The 20,977-nt window shown below is 39.1% G+C and overlaps 1 protein-coding gene across 4 annotated transcripts in view; it reads right to left on the bottom strand.

The window, feature by feature from the left end:
- mad1l1 (mitotic arrest deficient 1 like 1) overlaps positions 1–17,717 on the bottom strand; it is a 68,884-nt gene extending 51,167 nt beyond the window's left edge. For 2 of the 4 annotated variants that reach the window (XM_051945365.1, XM_022208933.2), the window contains exons 1-13: positions 17,392–17,548; positions 16,889–17,059; positions 16,658–16,798; positions 15,368–15,547; positions 15,153–15,277; positions 14,954–15,035; positions 13,817–13,947; positions 12,759–12,873; positions 11,799–11,860; positions 7,212–7,298; positions 6,327–6,471; positions 1,084–1,224; positions 633–689 (exon numbers count right to left, since the gene is read on the bottom strand). In XM_051945365.1, coding sequence (XP_051801325.1) covers positions 633–689; positions 1,084–1,224; positions 6,327–6,471; positions 7,212–7,298; positions 11,799–11,860; positions 12,759–12,873; positions 13,817–13,947; positions 14,954–15,035; positions 15,153–15,277; positions 15,368–15,547; positions 16,658–16,798; positions 16,889–17,059; positions 17,392–17,394 — 1,440 coding nt within the window. In that variant the 5' untranslated portion in view covers positions 17,395–17,548. Of the gene's footprint in view, positions 1–632; positions 690–1,083; positions 1,225–6,326; positions 6,472–7,211; positions 7,299–11,798; positions 11,861–12,758; positions 12,874–13,816; positions 13,948–14,953; positions 15,036–15,152; positions 15,278–15,367; positions 15,548–16,657; positions 16,799–16,888; positions 17,060–17,391; positions 17,554–17,597 lie in introns of those variants that run through there. The other 2 variants (XM_022208934.2, XM_051945366.1) reach the window with 2 other exon arrangements.
- Between the last annotated feature and the right edge of the window lie 3,260 nt (positions 17,718–20,977).

Below are 20,977 nucleotides of genomic sequence, written 5' to 3'. Positions count from 1 at the left end.
GATAAGAGCCACGACTAAAAAGCACCCCTGAAACAGCACAACTGCTAATGGGTGAGATTGCAATACCTGTGATCATTTGAATTAAGTTACAGCACATTCATAAATGTTTTACGATTAAACTTTTTGCATCAGTGTTTCTTTTTTTTTCTCCAGTTTTTAGTAACCGGTAATGTTAGATCATGTGAGAAAAACAACATATGTATGTAATTCAAATAGGCTGCATATGAAGATTGACAAAATATCACTACTTTTTCACACTGTACAAAAGTTAAGTCAAAGTATTGGGTGTTCCCATCTTACGCTGATGAACGTTATTTGCGACCAGAGCCTGAACAGTAGTAACCACATGGTGGAATTATGGTATTGATATGCAAAATGTAAATACAATCTACATCATCTCAGATGCTCATTTATAGTTTTAAAGACTCATTTATAGATAAAAATGATTAGTAAATGCTAGTCGTCTAGTTAATTAGCTGCATATCAACAATTTTTTCCTGCATATATTTGTTTCTAACCCCAGTCACTACTGTGTAGACGGCGACTGAAAATGACATTTCCAGCACATAAGGCTTCAGCTGTGTGCGGCTGTCATGTCATTCACCACAGGGTGTGTGTGCATGTTTACTTACCGTCTGTAGCTGCAGCTTCAGTGCTCCTGTTTCCTCCTGTGCTTTGGTCAGCTGAGCCTGAATTGTAAGGACAGAGGAGAGAAAATTAACAGAAAAGGAACACAAAAATTTTAAAATTCCCTACATATATGAAGTGTTAACATAAGGAGCACGAGCAGAACAGAGGCTGGACACAACAGTAGAAGTGACAGACATCCGTGTGTATTCCAAGTTCTATTTCATCAGTTTTCAATGTAGGTATCTATCAATTTATCTACTAAGCCAGAGCATGTGGACAAAGAGCAGATGAAGCCAAGTATTATGAGCTTACAGTGCTTTAGTCCAGTGTTTCTTAATGACATTAATAGTCAACTGGTCAGCAGATCAACAAAGTAAAAGTTTGTTTTGAAAACAGGAGACTTGGCCCAGCAGATCAAGTATGATACAACAAAAAACAAAACAAAACACACACCTCCATCTCTACATTGTAGCTTTGTGTTTTCTGCAGTATGTCCTCTGCCTCTCTGAGTCGTTTGCTGAGCTGAGGAGAGTACTCAGTAGGCACCAACTCGCTGTCATAGGACTCTAAAATGGCACGCATTCCATCCCGCTCCTGGAACACAAATACATTAACATGACATCATAAATAAAAATTCTGTTGTATATTGAAATAAATTTCCATTTAGTGAAGAAAGCTGTCATTACAGATTTTGTGATAAAAAGTCATGACAAAGATTTTTTTTTCATTTCATGCTATGTTATTTTATGCTGCTTCATCTCCCTTATCATAGATGGGATGAGGTATTAAAAAAAATCTAAAGAAACTGTTTTTCCTCCATACTTGTTGACTCATACAAAAGTCCTCAACACTACACTGTTCAGTAAATGAACACACCGAGCAGCTGACGGGTGATAAAACCCTCTTCAAGTCACCATCTTCACAAGAGTCACTCAGACTGACACTGTCAGAGAGAAGCTCCGCTGAGAGCTCCCACATAACACAAGAAGATATTCACCAAATCAGAAAAACACGGAGACTGTAATTTTACTTGCAAGGGCAACACAGCACAGTGTAACAAGACACATTAGTGCGAGCTACAAAGACTGCTCCCATACAAGGTTTATTTTATACACGAGCAGAAATGAAGACATGGCATAAGATAAGAAATAGCTCGAGTTACACAAGGGGGTGTGCTAAGCTGAAAGTGTGGAAATATACTGGGATGTGGAGACTAGGGAGAGAGAGAGAGGGAGAGATATGTGCAGGTAGGAGTGAGTGAGTGGTATTCTATAAAAATAGTCATGTAAAATACTATGCACACACAGTTAATGCTCTAAGGCTCGATTATGATAAATGTATTTACAAATTCAACTCTAACAGACACGCTGTCTCCAAACAGCTCCTGAGTTTGTGTGTCTGTGCACGTATTTGTGAGTGCAAGTTAATTTTTCATACACATGTCCTGGTGCACTGCATTTTCAAAAAAGCAAAACCAAAACTCTATCAGAGAAGTCTTGCATTTGCCCGAACATATTAGAAAATACAAATGTTAAAAGAAAGAAGTGTGCATGACTGGAGCAAGAAGAGACTAAGTAGAAATGGTCAGTTATTTTCCACTGACATGCCACAGCAAAGCAGCAGAATTGTCCCTGTAACTACCTTTAAATCATTATACTGTCTTAACCAATGGTCCATTTCAGCCTCCTCAGCTACTGTGAACTTTTAAAACTGTGACAAATGTAATGTTTGATTAAGATACTTGAGGAGAAAGTAAAAGCAATGCACAAAGTTGTCAACTAAACTGAAAGAAGGGGACACTTTTGTTTAATCATCTTGTCAAGTATTATCTTATGCAGCAACTTGTACTGCATTTTTAGTAGAATCAGTTCTTGTTTATGTATTTGTGATACTGGGAATGATATTTAGTGATGAGCAAAGATCATTTTAGCTGACAGAACATTTTGGCTCACAGCAGTAATGAATGATTACGACATTCAGTTCACATTACATCGTAAATCTGTAGAGATTGCCAGGTACCATGGAGAGTGAGAACAATCTAATCTGTTTAAAACCTGGCAAACAGCCCATTTATTAATGCAAATTCACTGTCATTCCAGACTGTTAAAATGATGCATCCCCTCCCCTCCCTTCACTGTGCCAGTCCACTCTGTATTATAAAGCAAAGCAGGTGGCATTTTGTGACAATCGGGCGTTTAATCAGCATCTCACAAACAGCCAGGCTGCTTAGGACCATGCTTGACTTTTGACGGTCACTGAAAGCTCATCGGTCATTACTGGGGCTAATTTGGGAAAGCGTATGAAATTCAGACTCATGTCAGGCAACAAATACCAGAAATAATTACCACTCCAGATGTGTTACATCTGTTGATTGCCAAGTAGTGTTGCCTTTTTTAGAAAGGCTTAAAAGCATCTTTAAATGCCTGAATGTAAAATCCTTTTAATGGGCTGCAATTGTCCTGTCACATTAGCTCACACGTTTGAATCTGAAAACAAACCACGATAACATTAATCAGATTCGGCCTGTGGTTAGTCAGATCAAGGCACTGGGTCCATTAAAAAAAAAAAGAAACAAATAAATACTTAACTCAACATTATTTGTTTTGGCACCAGAGCGGTGTCATTTGTCATGCAACATTACACAGCTGCCTAATACATTTTGTAAGATCCTCCTTGGGAAGGAGAGAAGAAGGAAACGAACAAGAAGAAAGAATAAACAGAAGTAAATACAAAAAGGTACAAATGCATTTAGAGGTCAATGTGCATGCGTTTGCTCTCAGTACCAACCAGCAGGCCCTTTGGCTGTTTACAGTCTATTAACGTGCGAAGAAATTCACTCAATCTTAATCAAAAATCTGTCAGCTCCTCTCTGATAAAAACTCTCAATTTGAAAACACACAAACGGCGAGCAGGAGGACAGAGTGATAAAACTATCATTACTCTTTTCATCACCTTTTTTTTTTTTTAAATTGCTTTTGTGTCAGCTGTTTTATCTAGTGCATGAAGCGGTGGCTGCGCCTCTAATGGGTCAGTGAGTCTGTCCCACAAAAGTTTATGAGAAAAAAAAATACGTGAGAAGGCCACTGGTAGCTTAAAGGAGACGCAGCCGTGTGGCAAAGACCGAGAGATTCATTTCAATGGAAACAGAGAAAGAACTCAATGTTTCTTCTTCCCATCTTCTATTGTCTAAGAGAAGCAGAGGAAGGTCCTTGTGCACCAGAATACAGTCACTCCCACAGGTGCAGACAAAGATCTGCATATTTTAGATGTCCAACAATTAACTGATTAGCTGGGTAGTTGATCAATAGAAAATTAATTCACAACAATAAAATTTGCAATTTGTAAGCCTGTTTCCTGGTTCCAGTTTCCCAGCTGTAAGGACTTTTCTACCCTCTTCTTCCCGTTTACCTTCATGGTAAAGCTGCCTGATATCAAATTATTTAAGATCTCTCCAGGAATGTTTGACAATAAAAAATACGCTGCACTGAATAATAATTTGTGTCTGATGCTTTTTTTTTTTTTTTTTTTTTAATGGTTACCTGTTTACACATTCAGCATATGAAATGTGTGTTCTTCATTACTAAAAATATTGAGTCTATAAGTGAGCAAACATCTTTCCATTTCAAAAGTAGTACTGGATACTGGAAGTACAGGATACAGGATGTCTTCTACATGTGTGAAAGCCCATTGTCAGTGTGTGTGCAGTGGCAGTTTACACGTCATTTGTCTTCCATACCTATTCAACTCAGACTGGGTTCTGAGTAGTCGAGATGCCATAAATGATGCACAAATGATTAACCCTTTAAGCTTCAGTGTACCGCCGGCGGTACACCTACTAATTTGCATAGGAATTTCAAGAATGTCCGACGGGTGCAAACGCGATTATACAAACACTATACACCGATGGAAAGCTTAGATTCTCATGAATCCGCTGGTATAAACCACTTTCAGATGCGATTACTACAGCGGGTGAGAAAAACACATTTGTCCGACAAAAACAAATATTCATCCATCCGTTCTCTATACACGGCTTCAAAGCACACAGCGCGACTCACATTTCCGGGTTTATTATTACACACACAAAAAAGATTCCACAAAAAACGGCCATAATCCAACCTTTTACATCAGATGACACAAGCCAGTAAACTATTTTGTCCAAAACATGTCCTGAAGTCGGTATAAAATCCCCGAATCGGTCGTTTTCAAGGAAATGCACCTCCCGATGCGCGTCCAATATTCCCCGTATTTTTCGTAATTTTTTTATTTAAAAATAGAATATTAGCGATTTTTTGTACTGAAAACGGCTGGAATTGACTGAAGCTTAAAGGGTTAAACATTTCAAATACAGATTATATACAGTTGTGCTGATAAGTTTACATACTCCGGCCAAATTTGTGAAATATTCTCCTTTATTTTTTAGCGAATATGTTTGTTAATGGAAACATTTTTCTTTCATTTAGGGCTGGTGTTCACACAAAGCTATTTATTGTCATGCAATTGTATTTGCTCTGATGATTCATGTTTCATTAAAGAACGGAGCATATTTTATAAATTCTGCCAGGGTATGCAAACTTATGAGCACAACTGTATGATCTATCGGAAATGTTCAACTTTAAGCAAAGTAATCCGAGCAAAGTCAAACTGAATATAGAGCTCATCTTATTCTTTCACTGTCCGTTGTTGCTAGGCAGTGCTCTCCATACACCCAGTCAAAGTCCTTGCGTGTACTCACTTGGCAATAACGGCTTTTTTTCTGGTCATTCTGCAGAGTGAAGGACAAACACTTTCTTAATTTTGCTGTAATTCCATCTTATATTAAATACCTATATCAAATTGAGTTCTCTAAAATGGCACTGAAAGGTTACTTTTAGTCGTAAAGCAACATCAGTGAAAGCTGGCATAATCGGTAGGCGTATTATTAACAAAAAATAAAAACACTGGTTGGTTTAAGACATGCCGTGTTACATTTAATAGTACGCTGTAGTTTTCCGTGTAAGATACAAAATGAACAGAAGAGAAAAGAATAATAACCTACTAAACATAGCTGGGCTCTTGGTGATATGGTTAAGTGGGAGGTATTAATATGCTTAGACTAGAGTCATTTAGGTAGTTCACCTTTATGAATATTTGGCTGTTTGGAAACAAAGCTTTAAGAAACTATGCCTGCATAAATAAACGGCTAAAATATTGAAAATCCCAGTGTTCAACTCTACCAGAAATAGATATTTTTTTAAGAAGACACTGTGACTGGATGACAAACAACACATTTTCACATTCTCTGAATACTGGTATAAATGCAGACACTGCCAAAAGCATTTTTCAACCAAACCACACTTGAAGCATGTCTTTAACCCTGCCTACTTATGGGTGTGTGTGATTTGTGTACTAAGAGACTGAGCATGATGACCAAGGGAATTACACACTGAGAAATCAATATCACAGGGAGGTCTAGTCAAGAACAGCAGAGCAGGGGGAAGCACAACAGATAGTCACATGACATGCATTGGCCAACTAGCATGTGAGAAGGGAAAAGGCGAGATTAGGGATTCTGTTCTGGCCTCGGGTCTCTAGAGATCTCCCAAAGTGTTCAAAGAAAAAGCCTGGCATCGGGTGATTGTGGAAAAGTGATGCGATGGTAGGAATGTTTGCTGATGTATCTGTGTTTGAGTGCATGTGTTGCTTTGATCACCGGGTACCTTGGTTAACAGCAGCACTCGCTTCTGCAGTCGACGGACGAGAGCATCCTGCGCCTCTCTCTTCTTCTGCTCCTCCAGAGTCTTGCTGCGCTGCTGGGTCAGCTCTGAACGAAGCTCAGACTGAGAGCGCTCCACACTCCTCACTCTGACAGAGCAGGATAAATGAATAGGTGGGAAGCAGTTGTGTGCATGCATGTTAATAGCAGGGGTAAGAGAAATGAGTTGATTAGTGCTGAATTTCTACACAATCTGAAAAAAAGCAATTCATAGTCAATTTACAATAATACTCCCTACAACCTACCTGACTGACACCAAATAATTTCAAGACAAGTGTTCAGAAACTATTTGCAGCAGAGAAGTTCTGCCAGGTCTGATCAATAGGACAATAATTACACCGCAGGGCAATTATTACACCACAAGCTGCCCTCGCCCATCCCCTCCCACACCCACCACTCTCCCATTCTGCTGTTTCTAATATTTCATAATGAGCCCAATACGCTGAGCAGAAGAGAAACGCTTGTTAGCTAATGAAAGCTTTCTTAGCCGGACTGAGCTGCAGCATGAATATACCAGAGCATGCGCGTAGCCCTCCCTACAGACATCACCTCTGTCTAAACAGGACAAGTTTAATTAGTGAATTCCCTCTCTTGCACTCACAATCTCTCTCACATACACACACACACACACACACACACACACACACCAGTGGTTACTGTCAGGAGTGCTATCAGAATCAGGACCAGTTTAATTAACTTTGTGACAATTAAGGACTTCTCAGAGATATGCTCTAATAGATACAAGGGGGAGAGAGGCATGCAGGCAGACAAAATGAGAGAAATAGGTCTGAAGGGAGAGAAAAGGATTTTGTGAGAAAGCGTGTGTTACCGGCTGTGGAGTGTGTAGTTCTGCTCTTTCAGAGCAATTTCTCTCTGTTGGATCTGAATCACCTCCCTGGACAGATCCTCTGGTTTCCTACAGACAGAAACAGCACAAAACAGTTAGCATACACACGTGTACACCCACAGACGCTCACAGACACACACAATGAAAAATCAATACGACTGAGAAAGCAGAAAGGACAGAATAGATGGAAACGACAGCGTTTCCATATTCTTTTGTTTGTCGGCCAGTGGGGAGCTGAAGAAATAAAATGACACGAGCAGCAGAGGGAGAGATGAGAGGAGGATAGTAGGCTAAATAGTGGTGACCGTTCTACAAAACAAACTCACTCTGAGGGAGAGATTGACAGGTTACATGACACACACACACACAAACACAACAGTAAGATAACAAAGCAGTTGGTCACATATTTTTCAGAGAGGCACTAAATGCCCTCCAAACTCTATATCCTATGTATAAGTATGAATCTGTTAAAAAAAAAAAAAAAAGGAATACCATTATTTCTTTATCGCTCATGAAATGGGTAAAAGGTCGGGGAATTTTCGCTCTAAAACCTTAGCTGCCACTTTCAGGTTAAAATGCACACCTACATCACATTATGTATAAAATGATGTATAACATTATCAGTTGAAATGTTCAGGGCAATAAACGTCCAACATATACAGTTTAGTCAAACATCACTTTTCCTCCAATATAAAAATCAAACGTATCAGAGGCAGCATAAGACCTGGTCTGCTGTTGCACTCAAACATTAGGCAATCTACTGAGTCCGCTGCCAATTAAGGCATATGGAAGGAAACGGCTGTCAGCAGCTGAGTTCAACTTCAAGGCTGGAAAGCAGAGGTATGTCATGTGAAAGTTGGGTGGCGTGGATTTAAAACCACTTCCATTTTGCTAGGTAGACTTTTAAGTACGGAAATAATCTCATGACTAAAATATGAGTTTGTGAATCATATGATGGACTAATTATGTGACCCAAAGTAGGTAATTCCACATTGCTCTGAGCACAGAAGGATTAACCACCTCCTGAGATTACACAACAGGCAGCTTTTCTGGCCTCTGCTGTTTTTTCTATTTTGCATTGCAGGCTATGAGCTCGCCATCTCTGTTCATGTTGCAAGTAACCGGTCGGTTGCATATTATTGGATGAGACGTTGTGAAAAACTATGAGGTGTGACGCTGTTAAAAAAAAGGGACTATCAAGATACTGTAAGTCTATTGTAGGTCTAGTTTAAAACTCTCCTTTAAGTGAATACGTAGGGAAGGACTAACACCAGAATTTAGCCTAAAATCTTGCTTCAAGAGCTGCAGGCTCAGTTTTATAAAACACTGAATAACCCAAAGAGAAGCACACTCTTACCACTGTTCATATGCTTTCAGAGAAAGAACTCTTTTTTTCTACTCCAAAGCCATTTATGGATAAAACCTCATGTTACATACAACTTTCATATGTTCTAAAATATTTATAAACACACTCCTCTAACATACTTTGACGTAGCAGTGGGGAGATAAGTTAATACTAGAGAATAAGGCAAAGCCTGACCAGATTTTTAACTGCAACTTCCAGTTAACTGAACATAAAATCTGCGCAGTATCAAACATTTCTCACAACACATACAATTCTACTCTGCTGACACAAGGCCTGTACTTTCACTACTTTCCATGAAAAGGCCACAAAATAGTAAGTCAGTTTCTGAAGCAACACGATAACCACCAGTGAAAATCAGCAAAGTGTCGTAGAGGTTTGATACCGATGACTGTTTAGCATTCTTGTTTGATAAATGATTCTGATGTGTAATAGACCACTAAACATGTTGACACTTAGCCAAGCTCTTATCCATCATGGACAACAGCTCCCACCCACTGCACCGGACTGTAGTGGAGCTGAGCAGCTCCTTTAGCACAAGACTCAGACACCCTCAGCGCAAGAAGGAGCGCTACCGCAGGTCCTTCATCCCCACTGCCATCAGACTGTATAACACTACTGTGTAGATGTTATGTGCAATATCTTCTTTTATAACAATGTATATAAGAAAAGTTTTCTATATTATAACAATGTATATAAGACTTATCTTGTACTTGCACCCCTCTGTTTGTTCCTAAGAGCTCTGTAACGGTAAATCTCTCCTTTGTGAGATCAATAAAGTCTATCTTATCTTATAAGTGTGTTTCAGAAAGCAACAACTCGACAGATGTAAACAGACTGCAGTTTATGATCATTTAGCATCAGAGCAGTCTTCTGTATAATGCAACACAAATGGTTTTAACTTGGAAATCATGGGAACAGACGAGACACAAAGAAAGTCTAAATTCATGGGGAAGTGCATCAAATATATTGGCATACTTGTAGGAAAGAGCATTACGATACACATATAACACATACAAATCAGCACATAAACACTTGTATTTCTGTGTGAACTACCAGGTCCAATACACCATTCATGAGATAAAACTTTTCTAAGTACAGACTCCAGACACACATGCAGCAAACTGGCTCAGTTCTCTCCTTATCTGGTGAAAATGTCACTGAAAAGGAAAACCATTTCTGAAAAAATCTTCCCATCCCTAAACAGCCTAATTTTAAAAAATATTGTCATTTTCCATTTCTGTCAATTTTCAATTGTCAACCAAATGGGCACACACATAAGCAGACACAATGTTATCAAACCATGTAACAGAGAGAAGGAAATGACTAGTAGCAACCAGCCAACTGCTGGCAGATTCAAGCTGTGGCTTTGAGGCTTGTCTACTTCACCAGGCAGCAACACTGATTGTTGCTTGGGACGGTTCGCCTCTGTCCAAAACTTTTTGTTTGTTTTTTGGTAAAACAGCAAAATGGCTGGTAAGAAATCAAATCCTGCATTGCAGGAGACAATCTCTTAGACTACAACATGATGCGTTTACTCCTCATTAACAACTGCTCCACTACACATTCTTTTCAGACCACTAATATTCATCCTGAAATGCCTAGGAGTAGAAAAAAGTAACATTATGGGAACTAAAGCAAAACAATATACAAAGTATCAGTAGCTTGCAGTTCTGCAAAATGACATGTTGCCAACAAAATAAACAAACTAACACAAATGCATCCAAGTGTGTGCCAAAACTCTGCAGCCCTTCAGTGATATTTCATATTTAATGACAGAACAAGAAGCGCCCTAAACAGGCAGCTTTGTTTTGATGCCAGCATTAATTCTAACACCGTTACAATACTGATTGCTATGACAGATTATGTATTCTCTATACATCTTCTGCATTCTGTCACTGCAGTGTCATCAATTTCCCTTTCTTCTAAAACTTGTAGATCACTTTTAACTACAAGGAAAGTATAGCATAAATCCAAATTCAGTTTCCTTTACTCTGATTATTAAAGTTCCTCATAAAAACTTTGACAATTATATGCCTGACAAGATTCAGCACAGTAAAATTATGAAATAATGACTGTTTAATAGCCTACAAGGCAATCACAATATCCCACTAATGCACAAATCCACGTCAATACTCATTTTCACACAGCACTGTCGGACCGAGTGCAATAAAGGTGAACAAATTGCTCAATGAAACACACTCACTTCCATTTGCCTCTACATCACAGGACCGTTTCGGGAAAATAACATCCTGACCCACCTGACAATTAATTTGGACATTTAGTCAACTGCAAAAAGAGCTTAAAGCAGTTTCTAAATGTAGATTTGAAAGCTGCATTAAGCTTCACTGATGAACATCACTTGGTATGGCTGCCCTTTTGCAGCTGTATGTGCATCATACTTATTTAGTTTCTTTTTTTTTTTTTTTTTAAATCAGCTGCACTCAGGCAGCCAATGACATGGAACTCTAACCACCTGAATTTTGGGAATAGATTTTCACATTTCAACTCAATTTATCGAGGATGACAGCCGAGTTGGAGATTTTCAGAAAAATGACGGACAGCCCAACTAAATTACTGTGTATATTAAGGGAGGCTGGTATTACACTTCCTGATTAACAAGCACCAGGTCCCGCAACACATTACATAACACTAAAACGAAGCCTCACACAAGGAGAGATTTCTCTTTATTTTGTAATTTATTAAGTGCTGGCATCTATCTTTTTCTCTTCACCCACTAGCAATGGCTAACGAATTTTATACACACCCTCATATACACACACGTGGTATAAAAGGAAGCGGATATGCAGTGTGCATGTGTTTCATTAACCGTTCTGTTTACTTCACAGCCACAGTTAATCACAAAGAAAATGGTGAGTGTATGTGCGTGCATGTGAGCATGCATGCATGCAATGAACAGGTCTGCAATGTTTATAATCTGTCAGATGTGCTCCACTGCTCACAAGGAAACATGCAATCATTCTCTCATTACCAGTTTTGAGTGAATGCATTGAGACACACTCAGCACACACACACACAGGCAGGTAGAAAACAAACAGACAACTACACACACTGGTGGAATCAATCCACAATGATGAGGCACATTTATTTGGAGTGACCACAGCTCCACCTAGTGGAAGCTCTCCATATTTCATTCAATAAATACGTGACAAAAAAAAAATGTAGGAAGCACCCTATAATCTGACCTTATGTTGAGTCCAGTAGATTTCCCAAGGTTTTCCCAGGCTTGAAGCTTCTCAGCCAGCCTCTAAGTATTGATGAAATAATAGGCAGAATGTGGAGTTAATGGAGAAATTCTGCCAAAACCCCAAGTGCAGAGGACAAAAAAAACAAAACATAAATATGTCCCTAATAAGGATGATAAGAACAACAAAAAAACAATACTATACCAGGCAATATTCTATACTCAACAGTGTAAAAAGTTATATAATGTCTTAGTGTAATTTATTACTAATATTACTATTTTAGCAATTATTGCTCACAGTTGCGTATTAAAATGTCGTGAAAAAGTCAAATACCGAGTCATCATATTTTACAGTTGAACAAAAACTGAAAAAGAAAACAGTAAATTCTGAAAGGTAAACTTCACAGAAAAGCACATTTTAAAAAAGCAACAACAAAAATACGAATGATCCAAGACACAAAAAGGCCAAATTACATAAAGATGCAGGTTAAGATGCATTCTGCCGGTATGCCTACATATCAGCATATGAAGTCCAATCATTTTGGATGTCTGTATTTCAGTTACAAATTCACTTCTAATATCTCCATTTCTTGTTTATAGTCGTTCAACGTGTTGCGGGAAACTTTTGTCTCCCTCTTCTGATAGTCAGTATAATTACACAAACACTGTTGACACATGCTTATGACTTATGCCTCGCCATCCACTGCTTTCATTTTCAGATCGAAAGTCTTTCTCTGCACACCGAGTTTCTTTTCCATCTGGAAGTTTACCTGCGTGCTTCCTAGGGTTTTCCATAGGCTTCATAAGCTACACTCCAAGTTGCAATAGCCAATTCTATCTCCACTTCTACAGTTACTCCCCTTCAACTGTAGAAACTTGGATTTAACAAATTTTCATTGACATGTAAAAATTAATTTGAAAGTAGAGAAAAAGGCACAAGTCACAACTGCGCACAGTTTACCTCCTTCTCCAGTTCCATATTAACCAACTCTTCTTTGGTTTTTTCCATCCTCTCCAGTTTCCTCCGTAATCCCTCCACCTCCTCTTTCAGCAGGCTGCAATTCTCTCTACTCTCCCTGGACAGAGCAAAGACAAACAGCACAAAATTAAGATGAAATTTAATTTCTGGTGTAGCAGTGGTATATTTTTGATACCTTGCCACATACAAACTAACGTTTTTCAATTTCAAAACTGTTTTCAAATGCAGCTACAATGGCTTCCTGCACAAGCAACAAACAGATATTGTGAATAATTGTGTTAATGATGTGTTAATATGGATAACACATTAACAGCGACTGCAGTGATCTGATTACACTTAAATTCCAGATAACACAGTTTCTCTCTAAAATTGAATCAGACAGAGAAAACAAAGAAGAAAAAGAAGGAAAGGATGATTCATGGCACTATTAAAGCTGCAAATTAAGCACTGAAATATAGCAGATAACAGCCAATAGATGTTACCATTGACGGAAGATTTTACTTTCTGACATGACAGTACTCGTCTCATTGTGTTTCATTTCATGCACATTTGTCTGATAACGTGCAATACTTCAAGGATTGTCATGATCAAGCAGCAAGCTGCAGTATCTTAAGCAGGATACTTAAACCATTATCTTCAGAAAGCAGAGTTTGATGCATTACATTGATGTTTTCATAAACAGAGCACTGCCAACACTGGATAATATTTAAGTGCAAACACAGCAATTGTGGCATTTCTGCACTTAATCTGACAAGTAGTTCGTCTGTAAGTTAATATGTGGGCCGACCCTCCTTATCTTTTAGTGCTTGTATGCACACTTTGGCATGACAGGATCCCGACTATGTAGAATGCATAAAATTGAACTAAACACATGCTGTATTGTTTTGGCAATCCAGTGACAAATACCAGCACAGTCAGTTGTAAAGTTTTAGTTGTAGCCATTAAAAAAATGAGTATATCTACTGAACGGTCCCAACCACAGAGAGTAAGGAGAAACTTCTTATCTTTAAATGCATCAAAAATTAAAAAATATATTTGACCTGAGAAAGATATTATCATCTCTGAGGCGCTTCAGTTCCTTTTCCAGATCTGGAACTTTGGCCACCTCTGACTTAACGGTCTTCACAATGGCAATATCTTCCTCCTGGAGGGCAAGACGCCTCTCCAACTCCTGTCAAAATAGAAAGTGAGAAATCAGCCAAAAACTACTGCCAAGATTATATTCAGTAAACTACAAGAGCATTCAGTGTTCTTGATTTTTTTAGCACATTTTGCACATAGAGAAGTTCCAACCAATAATATGTGATTTGAAAATGAGGTGAAAAGCAGTTGGAACAAAAAAGAAATTATGTCCAAATATTGAAATGGAAAAACTGCATAAGTCCAAACCTTGTCTGAATCACATTTGGGATTCAGTGCAAAAACGTGAACACACAACCACTCACTGTCATTTTTTAACAAAGTAGTCGTAGCTGGCTGTTCAGATGCTGCCACATTTACCCCTCGGCAATGTGAAATGAGAGCAACATGCAAAAAAAAGGTTCCTACTTTTGCTTGCTATCTTACACATCAGTCTATCAGGAACAGTCCTCGAATGGTTCATACATAGAAGGCAGAGGATATTGGGTCAATATCAGTGGCAATGGATCTAAAAGAACCACAGTGAAATAAGGAGTCCTACAAGCATTGATTCTTTCTGTTCAAACTGTCCGTCCATCCATCAATCCACCCATCACACACTTTATCCTGCAGAGGGTTACAAGGGGCCATTTATAGCCAAGAGGCAGAATCTACCCAAAACAAGTTGCCACAAAAAATACAGACAACCATCCATGTTTACACAATACCTACAGGGGTTCTGTAAAGCGTCTTGAGACAATTTGATTGTAATTGACGCTACATAAATAAAATTGAATTGAACTGAAAATTGAAAGAAGATGCAAACTCCACACAGAAAGTAGATTCAAACGCAGAACCTTCTTGCTGTGACAGAAGGCTGGTCCTCAGTGCTTACCTTGAGTCTAGGGCACTGAAAACTACATTTTAATAGCAACATCAAAGCTGGAACACAATCACCGTGTTCATGGCAGACAGACTGGTCCCCCATGCACAAACACTGTGAAGTGAGATCAAAGAATGCCCAAAAGTAGCGTCAGCTATGTGTAAGCGCAACATACCTTAATCTTGATTATGTGCTCTGAGCAAGAGGACTGGGCAGCTTGGAGACTTTGGTAAAGTTGGGAGACTTCCTGATACTTCCTGATTATAATACCAATCAGACAGAAGTGTGCAGTCAGCATTTATCTGAAGTGGTACGGCTCAATATTCGTTAGCATTAAACATAGCAAGTGTGTGGTAGTCCCTGTGTGTCTGCACCTGCGTTGTAAATCCAGCTGTTCCTGTAGCTCCTGGTTTTCCAGGGTTTGGGTAGAAATTGTCGAGTCTTGATTTTGAATCGTCTGCTTCAGCTCTCTGATCTCATCCTTCAAAGAACTGATCGTCTGGGAAGAGATTACAGAAGCAAGCCAACATAAGCTAAAAGACATGACCAGAGTAGCAAACGAAGCCCCTGCTTAAGTCCGTGTGTGTACCTGATTAGCTGTATTCAGTTTAGCATCTCGCTCCTCCAGTTTCTTGTTCAGACCCTCCAGATTCTTACGAAGAGCACGACTTCCCTCCATCTGCTCCGATACATTCTTAGTTGCTTCGGTCTCTCTCTCTTCCAACTTTTTAATTCGTCCGAGAAGTTCCTGATTCCGGTCTATCTCATGCTGTAACATGTAAGGTTAATGAGTTTGCATCATCATATTACACCAAAATCTATACATTTTCTGATCATTTCTGACAATTAAACAAATACAACAGAACTAACAGAAATGTGTAAAAGACTGCTGAGTTATAGTGTCAGTTGTGATCATTTTTCCGCTGGTGATTTTCCTTTTATGCTGGATAAAACCTCCCTGGGGGCCACCGAAAATTCCTATATGCAGTAAGAACTTTATTTATGTGGGATTCTCTCTGTGAGTTAGCGCTGAGCACAAATTACAGTTGCACAATATATTGTTTCAACATCAACACTGGGATGTGCACATTAGGATACTAAAATTTGCACAGACCTGACCACTTTCAAATCACTCCTCAAACCCCACCTGTTCAGAACTGCTTTTAATACATGATACAAACTTATTATTATTATTTCTTCGTTTGGTAGGGATAGTACACATCAATGAACACCCCAGAAATGGGTGTAAATATGCTTGATTATAGCATAATGCTAATTTACATCCGCAGTCCCTAAGGAAAAAAATGGCATATCAGTAATACATAAAACAATACGTCACTATAAAAGCACAATGCAAAAAGTGCACAAAGAAAACATCACAGTGAAACATACAATAAAACTTACTTTCATGATGTAGTTCATGACCTGTTTTATGATGCTTCTCTATTTTTAATGTTTGATGATTTTTATGCAAAGCATCTTTGAGTGTTTTGAAAAGCGCTACACAAATAAAATGTATTATTATTACTATTAGATCGGAGGAACACAACTGTTTGCTGCTTGACAATAAAAGAAAACTCCCAAGGTTCTCATTTACTATGACTACTCTAAAAGAGAAGTCTGAAATATATATATATTTTGGGGTTTTTTTTACAAGTTATGTAGTTTGTTGACAAGCAGGCTCCACATGTTCACAGCAAAATGAGGGAGAAAAACCATCAGATGTATGGGAATATATTTGCTAAAGGACAGGTTATGTGGAAGAAAAACAACTATTAAACCAACAAAATCATGAAGTCCTAACAGTAACTTAAAACTACAGCTCATCATCATGACTTTACATTGTACGTATGATTGTTTAAAGACATGTGACCTGTACCTCCAAGTCCCGTGCGCTGTCAGAAGCTGCCTTCTCAAGTTCAAAACGAGCTCGCTTGTGACTCAGCTCCATCTGTTTCTTTTCCTGGTCCAACTGCAGGTACCGATTCTTAGACTGAACTCTCTCTGCTGCTTCCAAAAGCTGAAAGGAGGACAAGCAAGTCAGTGCAGAGGCTGAATGTTGATGCTGCTTTGACTCAGCTTGCTGTGGATGTTGACAGTTCCTGCATACCTCCATGCTGCGTTTGTACTGACTCTGCAGGTTCCCACTCCCTGCTGGGTTCTCTGACAGCCGTTGTGGATTTTCAGAGCGGCTGATGAAGGAATTGAAGGACTTCAAGGTTGTTAACACAGTGGTGTCATCTTCCAAATCCATTTTGAGAGTCACTGGCGATGCCGTGCACTAACGAAGCATCCATAGTGTGAGCAAGAGTCAGTCACGTTATACTACAGTGTGGCAATGCAGACAGAAGCATACAGTCATGAGTCTAGATTTAAGTAAGACGGACAGGTACCCGTTAGTCCCAGTGGGAAACCTCTAAGACTGCACTATTTCAAAGCTCTACAGCTGCATGATAGCTTGACCCAATTCAAATTTAGCACATTAACGTTATGAAAATCAAATAAGCTACGTTAGCGGTTCACTACAAGCGTAACAGATAGCGAAGTGACATTAACTGGGTTCCCCCAGCACAACTAGCAAGATAAGTTATGGAAACTAACCTACCAGCTTACCATAAGCTAACTTTGACGTTGGTCGCTCCGTTTTTTTCTCCTGTCTTAGAGTTTAAATGAGTTAGCTAAACTGCTGTTGTCACGACAGGCTGAACACTTGGTAATTTAAACTGCCAGTGTTTCTGCAGCTGTTCTCAACGCGATAGAGAGCTAAAAACTTTTAAAAAGCTTTCGCAAAAGAGTCGACTGGAAGCACACATCCTCACCTCAAAGCTATCTTGTCAGTAAAGGGAAGCAGGTTAGTCGCAGATAAGTTATCTTTGCTCTGCTGCTAGCGTGTTAGCAGCTCTGCACTACTGCAGAAATCCCTCCAGTTAAGCTCAAATGAGATGCGTGTAGTATCGCGAGAATTGACTGCCTTAAAAGCTGCTTGGAGTTGTTTTACCGACACCAACTGGACTGGAGTGTGAAACTGGAGATTATGTAAGAAATAACAGGACAAAAAAAACCTCTACACCTCTTTTAGCTAAACAAGTTTCTTTATATTGTCACGGAATATCTTATCAGTCAGACACTAGACAGGTTTCAAATTTACTTAAGCTGCTTTTAAAGCTCACTTCTATTGCCCAAGTCATGTAACAATTAAAACACTGTAATTTTGTGCACAATGGCAGGCTTATCTGAATAAAAAAATGTACTGATTGAGTCATTACAGGAGCAAAGCATGGAGGTGTAGGAGGGAGGACATGAGTGAAAGGGGCAACAAGTTGGTATACTGTACAGGGAGAATGCCCTGCAATCAACGTTTTTAAGTTCAAGCTCCCAGCAAGTAAAAGCAGGGAAGTAGTGGAGCTAGCAGTGAAACAGTCATGCTCAAGGACACTTCAAACACGACTTAATTCTGTTGAAAGGCATTGTTTTCATTTGCAATGTTGCAATTTCTCTCAAAAGCCCAAACTTTAAATGTGTATAAAGGTGGCTGCTGCAGATAAACACATTCCAGTTCATTCTAATTCTGTGTTTTGGGTAAGTAGCATGTTGACTGTGGAAAAGCAGCTATGAGTATAACGCCTGATTTGGGTCCACTCCTGTGACAAACCCTGAAACCTACTTCATGCTGCGATTGATCAGATGTGCAGATCTGAGCTTCCTTCTCAAACCTTTTCCTTTTGTTATTATTAAAACAAACACTTCCAACCCATTTTGTGCGTGCAAATACCCGAAAACCTACAGATTTCTCCAGGGAAAGACTGTCACAAAGTGCATGCCATTAAATCCCCATTTGAATGATTACTGTTAAGGTTCTGCACACCGCCTTTATAGCTGCTCTGAATGGAAATGCTTTGGGCTTCGAACGAGGCTGGTTGACATGTTTTCTAAACCAGTTTGAGCAAAAACTTGAGAATAAATGAGCTGAAAGCAACACAGGCTGCACCACCATTAACCAGGAATAATATTATTATGGACATGTCTCAAAAGCGTTCATTATATCTTCCTGTTAGTACAATTGTTTTTTTTAGTTCTTTTAGTTCCTAAATAGACGGCTGGTAGTTTGAACCTTTCGACAGTCTGAGGGCTGAAGTTTTGAAAGTTTCTCAGTACTTTCTCTGTTAGTTTGAACTTTGTGGTTAACAGATGCCTTAAAACTTGTCACCATGAGTCTTGATTTCACATTTAGATCATCCATCTGAGTTCTTCTCAGACCTTCACCTGTGGGTTCTTTAGAAATCCTGAACAAACTTTGATTCTCTTCACTGAACAGTAAAGTTTGTGGAGATCAGAAGGTAACATTAGTTTGATCGATGCCTTCAACTACTAGTAGACTTTATCTGGAAAGCAGTTTTCTGAAATGAGCTCTTAGTAAATCTGTCCACAATCAAACAAAGAACACAGAAAGAGGAAATGTTTGAAAAAACAACTTGATGTTTTCATTTCAGACTAGAAAACGCTTCAAGACCTTTATCTGTTTTTGCTCTTTTTGATTATTTTATCGTCTCTTCTGTTTAATTTGATCTTCTAAAGTCTAACTGGTATCTTTTCAAATGTTTTGTCTTGAGTTTGATTCTTCTTAAATGTTTAGTTTTGCTCATTTCTCACCTTTTATTATTTTCTAATGTCTGATTTGATTTTGAAATGTTTTGTCTTTTTAATGTTTAATTGTTGTTTTTTCAAATGTTTTATCGGCTTGTTTGAAAAATTTCCTTTTCTTTCAAAATGTTTCATTTTTCGATTAAATCTTTAAGGTTCTTCTTTTTAAATGTTTTACCACCTTTTAAAGGGGAACTTCGTTTTTTTTCAACCTGGGGTCTGTTTTCATATGGTCTAGTTCACTCTGTTCCAACAGCTCACCTGTTCCTTCCATACTGACAGCAGTAATCCCCTCATCACTACTGGCTCTGCCTCTGACACTAAATCACATTTTTAAAATGGTCAAAATTCTCAGCACAAATCTCCCCTTTTTACAAAGCCGTCAGGTCAGTTTCATTAATGTAGAGCTGAATCATCTTCTCATATAGAGCAGGTCTACACCAGACTCTTCATTAGATTCATTCTAATAATATTCACTCAATGAACAATCCTACCTCCCACTCTGGACTTGTGGCTCTTGGCTGCTGCTTGGTTCTGGATCTTTCTTGTGACTCTGAGGGGCTACAGGACAAAGTTTCCCAGTTATGTGGTCACATCATAGTATTATTAAAAATATAAAACGTTATGTTTTACGCCACAATGACACACAATTAATTGATTTGATAATTAACTTGAACAGGGGTTTGCAAAGTTCAACAAAGTCCGTATCCGTTACCTCGTCCTCATTTGTCGTTTCAAACCGCGAGCTTTAGTGAAGAAGTTTCCAGTTTCTGCACATTGGGCTGCGTCTGTTTCCAGAGCTTTCCTGATTTTAATTCTTGCCTTCTCCACATCACCCTTGCTCTTCCTGTTTTCATCTTTCAAACACCTCTGGCCGTGTGCACGGACGTGTTACATCACGGTGCTTCTGAAAAAGAAAGAAAGAAAGAAAGAAATTAAAGCTGCAAGCAGCATTGGACGGGTCCTCGCATCCTTGCTGGTCGGTGAACCCACGCACGTCCACCAGGTGGCGCTGCGACCAATAGTGCACTTCGGCTTATGGATTTTATGAGGGCTGGACTCCGATGACACCTGTAAAGTTTCAAGCAGATCGGAGCATGCACAGGCTAGTTATAGAGCATTTCCTTCTATCCACCAGGTGGCGCAATGACTATGGCTGTATATCAGCATGTGAATGTCATCGGGGCAGGACTCTGATCATGCATGTAAAGTTTCAGGAAGATTGGAGCATGTTCAGGACAGTTATACAGCATTTGCTGTTTCATGGTGAAAGATCAGTAATTTTGAGGGGCCGCCATGGAAACACCCTTTGGCTTCTGCGCAACAACCTGTAATGTTCTATTTTCAGTCTAGCACCTGTACGTACTTTGATGTGTGTGAATTTACTCAGCTAAAAAAAGTGTAGTTATACAGTTTGTCCCACAGAGAGCAGCACTGCTCTCTTTTTCAGTGTTCAGTTTACATACTGTGATCTGGGAATGAAGTCTGGAGGTGGACACACACAATAGGTCTGCTCTGGCACTAAGCCTAATATTTAGCCTCACACAAGTAGCAAGCT

This window comes from Acanthochromis polyacanthus, chromosome 3 (genome assembly GCF_021347895.1).
Source record: "Acanthochromis polyacanthus isolate Apoly-LR-REF ecotype Palm Island chromosome 3, KAUST_Apoly_ChrSc, whole genome shotgun sequence".
NCBI classification, from domain to species: domain Eukaryota; kingdom Metazoa; phylum Chordata; class Actinopteri; family Pomacentridae; genus Acanthochromis; species Acanthochromis polyacanthus.
The sequence above is the reverse complement of the archived record's forward strand: the minus strand, read 5'-3'. Positions and strand labels throughout refer to the sequence as shown.